General features: G+C 36.0%; 1 protein-coding gene across 1 annotated transcript; it reads left to right on the top strand.

The window, feature by feature from the left end:
- On the top strand, positions 1-3459 carry LOC118733510 (transmembrane channel-like protein 1). Its single transcript, XM_036462925.1, has 10 exons — positions 1-462; positions 538-761; positions 828-1278; positions 1343-1494; positions 1550-1844; positions 1903-2003; positions 2068-2188; positions 2250-2359; positions 2431-2721; positions 2798-3459. Exons 1-10 carry the CDS (start codon positions 79-81, stop codon positions 3216-3218), a joined length of 2550 nt encoding a protein of 849 aa, XP_036318818.1. The 5' UTR covers positions 1-78; the 3' UTR covers positions 3219-3459.
- Positions 3460-6762: the final 3303 nt, after the last annotated feature.

Below are 6762 nucleotides of genomic sequence, written 5' to 3'. Positions count from 1 at the left end.
TTTAGTTTAATTTATTTTATTAATTTTAGTTAATTAAAATGATTTAAATATTTCAAATAAAAATAAAAACTTAAGCGAATGTCGGGCTACGGGATGAAAAATCGGATCTATGTTTCCGACAGCAGCGAAGATTTCGATCGCATTGAGGTGATTACTACGTCGACGGCATCATCACAAAGCGATTTATTTACGCAACTCGAAGGTAGCCAAAATCTGCTCACTAGCATTGGAAATGGTCAACAACTCAGAATCTTCGCCGCCAGTGCATCAGTTGCCAACGATGACAATAAAAGTAAGAAAAGCGATTGTGGCGGCAGTCGCGATGGCACAGATGAACAGTGTGGCGATGAGTCCATAGAGTTGATAAATAATTTCGGTGGGCATCGACATCACCTGCGACCAACTTCACCGCTGGCGGTGCTGTCTGGTAGTTTCAGTCGCGGTGCAACACCAACAAATATGGTAATTTCATAAAAAATGTATGTTCTTAATGGCGTCCATTATATGCTATATGTATGTGTTTATATATATATGAAGGTGCGTCGGTGGTCTCAGACTTTGGCACGCTTCGACCGAGATAAACATAGTATACGAGAAAAAACTATATATCGCATGCCTTCACGTAAATTTTTCGAAGTGGATGGAAAATTGCTCTCTACTAATGGCTTGGATGCGGAGAATGAAGTCGAATTGTTAGCACAGGAAATCGAACAGCACGATGGCCTCATGCAAGACACAGCACTAAGTCATCAACATAGACTGTATGTTTTGTTTTAATTAGTTTATCATTTTATTATAAATACATACGCAATTACAAAAAATTACAGAGAAACACTTCGTGCGCTGCCGCAGCCACTTTGTGTGAAACGCATGCTTAAACAAAAGTTGGCCATCACCATTGAGCAACATGCCAGCGAAAAGCAACGCTGCAGCTGGTGCCATTTATTCACCAATGCTTTCATAGCTTTTCTATTTAGGAGCTGGAAGCTCGTAACGTTTATAAATCATAACTTAGAAATTTGGTATGATGAACTGAAGACAATCGAGGGTCACTTTGGCTGCAATGTCAGCTCCTTTTTCAAGTTTCTGCGTTGGCTTCTAATGCTGAATGTGTTGGTATTGGTATGCGTTTTCACGTTCATCACATTTCCGCAAGTACTCTATAACATAATAGCAACCGAGGAAATGTATCTTAATGAAACAGTATTAACTGGAAACTATACGGGTGGTGATGGGGAAGGTGAAAGTGGGCTTATCATGAATGTACTTACTGGTGAGGTAAGTGATTGGTTAAAAAATGGTTTACATTTTTTTCCATCTATTAACACACATTTTGTTTTAGGGATATCTGCAAAACTCGCTCATATTTTACAGTGGGTACAGCAATGCAACATTTCGTCTACATCCTGCTCTAAATCGTTACAGTTTACCACATGCGTATTTTATGACAATGTTGGTGCTTTACCTGCTAATTTTTGTCGTCATTTCCACTAAGTAGATACTGTAATTAGTTATTGGAAATCTATTCTATATCATTTTCTTTCACTAGAATGGCACGTGTGTACCGCATCAGTTTTATTCAAGCCGCTGGCAGTGCTAGAGGTATGCTCGCACCTAAAACCTTTTGTTTTTGGGATTTTGGTATATCCAATAGAAAGGCGGCTGAGCTAAAACACATGGCAATTTTTACCGAATTTAAAGCGGTACTTAATGAAAGAACTGAAACCAAGAAACATCTAACTATTTGGTGGCGTATTTGGTTTATTTGCTCTCGTCTTATAGCACATGTGCTGGTGGCTGCTATAATAGGCTGTGCTGGAGTTGCTGTGTGGATATTGTTGACGGTAAATAGTAAGCGCAATCAGCTTTGAAGTACCATTGTAATTTGTTAATCACCGTTAGCGACTCGATTCAACTGACACTGGCTGGAGAACCCTCTCAACGGCTGGTATACTAAATCTAACAATGCTGCTAATGCAATCCGTTTTATCATGGATTTCGAGGTAAAACGATTTAAGATTAAGTTCTTTTATGGCTTCAATTAAAATGAGTATTTATGTATTTCAGAATGGAAGATTATCGTTCACCCCGTCGTACTCTGCATATAGCCTTGTTGAGAAATTTCATGCTGGAGGCGGTTATTATAAGCGTTTTGGTATATTTTCTTCTAACAAAAGAATATAGTCAAGTGAGTATTGCGCTTTTTCGGAATATATTAGCCTATCCTTTACGTGCCTTATAATTTTCAGTGCTGGGAGACTCATATTGGACAAGAATTGTATCGCTTTGTTGTGATGGACACTTTCATTTGTTTATTTATTATACCACTCATTTGTGTTACGCGAGCTTTCCTGTCCAGGTGAGGGGAGTGAAGTTTTTGATTTAATGAGTATTGATATTTATTACAATCTTTATTATCGCGAATCCTAGAATTTACTGGCCTTGGCTCGGTGGTCCCGAATTTGATATATCTCAAAAAAGTTTGGGTCTCGTCTATAATCAAACATTGCTGTGGTTGGGGTTACTATTCGCACCATTGCTTGTGGCGATTATTGTTTGCAAAATGTTCCTAAAATTCTACATCAATAAGACGCTTTTATTGAATCTATGTAAACCAACCTGCAATATCTGGCGTTCAGCACAAACACAAACGCTTTACCTGGTCTTCACTTTTGTCTCTCTGTTGGGCGTCATTTTGACACTGGGCTACATTATGACGCAGTACGTTTGCTAATAACAATTAGCATTACGTATTCTAGTAGAATAACCAGTAATTCCCCCTTCATTATCTTTATAGGCTACCCATGAGCGCGCAGTGTGGTCCGTTTCGCGAATCCGGTTATATGTTTCAAATATTCATAGACGGTGTACTACAGTTGCGCCATAATCAATCACTATGGCGCCTTCTTACGTTGCTCATACGCCCTGCTGCTGTGGGCATAATGCTAGTCATAATGAGTGCGCTGGCTTACTATTTACGCGCCAAGTCGCGTGCCCGTCGTCTGATGGTAAAGTTACTAAAAGAAATGATATATCTGGAGGCGAAAGATAAAGAATTCTTACTTAATCGCATTATGAATCTTACAAAAAAGCCGGATCCTTCGCTATGTTATGGAAAATCGCTTGGGAGAGTGCGGAAGCGTGCAATGCAAACAGCTCCAACTGAAATTTTTGTACAAAACGAAATCAGCGTGCTTGATCGGAATGCGACAACTTGAAGTGTTAGCTTCATTCTACGTAGTCATATTGATTAGTTTAAGTAGTTTATTAATTTTTTTTTGTGTTATGCCCATATGTACATTGCAATGCGTGTATTGTATTTAGTTACTTATATGTACATATATGGAAGAAATTTTCAAATGTCTGATTTTAGTTAAATATTTTACTTGCGCTCTAATTTATACTCATTTATAATTACATGTACTATACATATACATACATACATACATTCTTAAATTTTTGTTTAAAATGTTGAAAACGCAATAGACAAATACCTACCTACTTTCCAGATTTGTAACATTTTGAATTAAGGCGATCTTAGCACAGTGCGTAGGCAACTGGCTGAGTCAACTGGGGTCGTTGGATCGAATCCCACTGAAAGAAGTCTGATAAGGAAATATGGTGATTTCCGAAATAGCTATTACTTCTACCATTTTTTCAAATTATTGTTGTCTTTCCATAATAGTTTTTCATTAAAAAACGGCCTCAAGCTCAATAAAAGTTGTTGAATACATTTTGAAAACCGTCAGAATTGGAGAGGAATGTGTTCTTTGGTAGATATGTATATAGAAGTCCAAAATGTCCATATACTAAAAATACACAAATATATCATAGGAAAATATTTTTTAGTTAAATATTAAAAGTTCTGCTCAAAGCTTACACACTTTTTGTTTCTTTCTCAATGGAAATCATTAAACAATACGTTTCAGTTGTATTTCTAGAGCTAACGAACTACTTGTTTGTAATCTTCATTAAGAATCTAACAATAACCATTTTAGAAGTGGATTGAAAATTGTAAACGGCTATGATTTTAGGGTAATTAATTCCCTACATGATCTTATCAAGGCTCGGTAACCCTAGAAAAATGTCCAAAACCGATTTTCGCTGTGCTTTTTGGTCCCTAACCGTTTAGGATGAGGGAAAATGGAAAAATCGAAAAGAAGTCGGTACAGCAGTGCAAACAGGGGATGGTAGTGCAGTGCAGTTATCCGTGTAAAAAGTTGGCAACCTTCATTTACAAAATCGGTGCGAAATCGGCAACACACAATAGAAAAGAGGCGGACAAATTTTTTGTTTACGTAGTGCTTTTCAAAGTAGCAACAACAATTCAATTAATTTAAAAAATACATAGTGAATTCACATGCACAAATTTTAATAAATAAAGTTAATTCGAGCTAAAGCCAAAGCCAAGAAGCAAGAAAAAAGTTTCGCATTAAATTCCAGCATAAAAGTGCATTCGGACACAGGTAAAAAACGAGACGCACATTCGTGAAAGCGACACAAGCTTATAATAAAGTTTTTCAAAGTGAGATAAAAAAATAAATCTTCAAAGTGCAAATATTTTCTGTTTAATCAGAATTGAGGAATCACAAATTATACCTATATATACATTCATATATCAGTAATTTAAAAGTGAAAACTGGAAGCGACAACAACAAAGAAAGCGACTATGCAAAACTATGCAGATGCATTGAGTGCCAAAGGGTACCGCAGCTTTGGGTTCGACACCGACATGGAAATGGATTTTGATTTGAACAATGGACATGACTTGAAGACCAAAGCAGGTAAGTCAACAGACATATATAAGTATATCACATCTATATGCACATATGTATGCCAGATACTATGTGCATGTTTGAAAACAATTCCATCCATAGTTAAAAGAACCCGGCACTCCAAAACGCAAACAGCACAGCTCAAAGTGGGGTGTCTGTCGATTGTTGGAAAAAATGACTAGTTCGCATAGAAAGTAGGTTGAGGAGGCAGTTAAGACAACTGCAACAATAGCAACGAAGCATGTAGTTGGACATTTTGCATGACGCAGCTTTTCCAATATCTGGGTGTTTGTGTGTACTGGAGCCCTCTTGAGGTTGGTTCTCGTCTGTTGATGCGCGTTGTCGTCGTCTAAATGCCGGGCCTCACTGTCCGCTTGGTTGAGGTCATTGTGTTTGTTTTTGAGGAGCGGCATGTTGTCACAGATTATGAAATTAAAGATATGTCGCTAGCAAGACATTCGGAAAGAATGTTCTAGCTAAATGCTTGAAGTGTTGTTTTTCCGTATAGCACATTCAAGAAAATTTTAGGTAAATAATGCTTTTATTTAAAGACTGCTTATTCACTCACTACTCAAATATGCAGTTTTTCTTATCTCTATGTACAGCGCGGCTCTGAATAACTGTCGCACAGGTTTTTTTTTTTAAATAAAAGGATCCTTTATAGATTTTGCGAAAAAAGTATTTTTTTTAATTACTTGCGCTTTTCTATCAAAGTGTTTTCCGCTATTAAACCCAAATAAAAGTTAAAATTTAAAAGTAATTATAAAAATTAAAGTAAAATTTGTGGAAAATTAACAGTAACAATTTTTTTTCGCAAAATCTATAATACATATGCATATGCACATACATTCATATATTTAATAGCTTTGAATTTATGTAATTATGTACTTAGTGGTATTCTCGGAGTCTTGCTAAGCCCTCGTATGGAGCACGGATTGCACGGTAAAAACCTGTTTTCCTATGGGACAGCTTTGGAAACAGTGCAATCCGTGCACCGTGCAAGGGCTTTGCAAGACTGTGAGAATACCCCTATTATATTATGTTCTTCGGGTCCATTACGTGATATTTTTTTTTGTAGCAGGTTCTGCAATTCACTTCCGAGTGAATTTCAATCAAAGCCGCTCTGAATTCAAATTGGCAGAAGTTGAAATTCACTCGCAGAACCTGCCTGGCTGTTATTTTTTAATTATTCGGCTATCTGCTATTGCCGACTGCTTGTAGTTCGATTATTTTGTGTACATTTCTATAATAAAGGGCCTATTAAAACTTCGAAAGCATAGCTTTATCAGCTAGAAATGTCAATCTTTCAGTGTACATAAAAACATTTGCATTTGATACCCGAAAAAATTACTGATTACCAATTCTAAGTATCAGCATGGTTTGATAAGAAAAAAGCATTTCATTAATTTGCCATTCGAAATTAAATGTAGCAAAAGCGGGTTTTATCGCTAGAGATAATGGCTAGGGTTAAAATAATAAGAAGTTATTTGTAAAATGTAAATCGTTATTTTATGAAATAAAAAATAAAATTGCTTTGTTGAACTTTGTTGATGTGAATGAATCATTTGTGTTTAGCGGACACCAGTCAACGATTAATAGATTGCCAGGCCGTTACTCCCTATCAATAATTTTTTGTTTCCAAATACCGCCACAAAATACCTTTTTAGAACCTAAATACATATGTATGTATGTATGTATGTGCTGCTGCGGGATATGAAATAGTAGCAAAGTTAAAAATTATTTTGTTCACAATTTATGTTTTATTATGTTTTTATTTTTATTTATTTTTAACCTTCACCACATATGTAAATAAAAGTTTCAAAGCTTGCACAAAGTTAACAAAAATTAATCGAACTCCAAAAAAAAGGCAATTTATTTTTTTTTTTATGAAGGATGGTATGAATCATAGTGATGATAGTACATAATAGGTGTGTATGTGCATATATGTATATATACAGTCAGTGTCAAATGTTAGTGTACACCTTGT

This window comes from Rhagoletis pomonella, unplaced genomic scaffold, assembly GCF_013731165.1.
Source record: "Rhagoletis pomonella isolate Grant_MI unplaced genomic scaffold, Rhpom_1.0 Rhpom_scaffold_00002, whole genome shotgun sequence".
Classification (NCBI taxonomy): Eukaryota; Metazoa; Arthropoda; class Insecta; order Diptera; family Tephritidae; genus Rhagoletis; species Rhagoletis pomonella.
The sequence above is the reverse complement of the archived record's forward strand: the minus strand, read 5'-3'. Positions and strand labels throughout refer to the sequence as shown.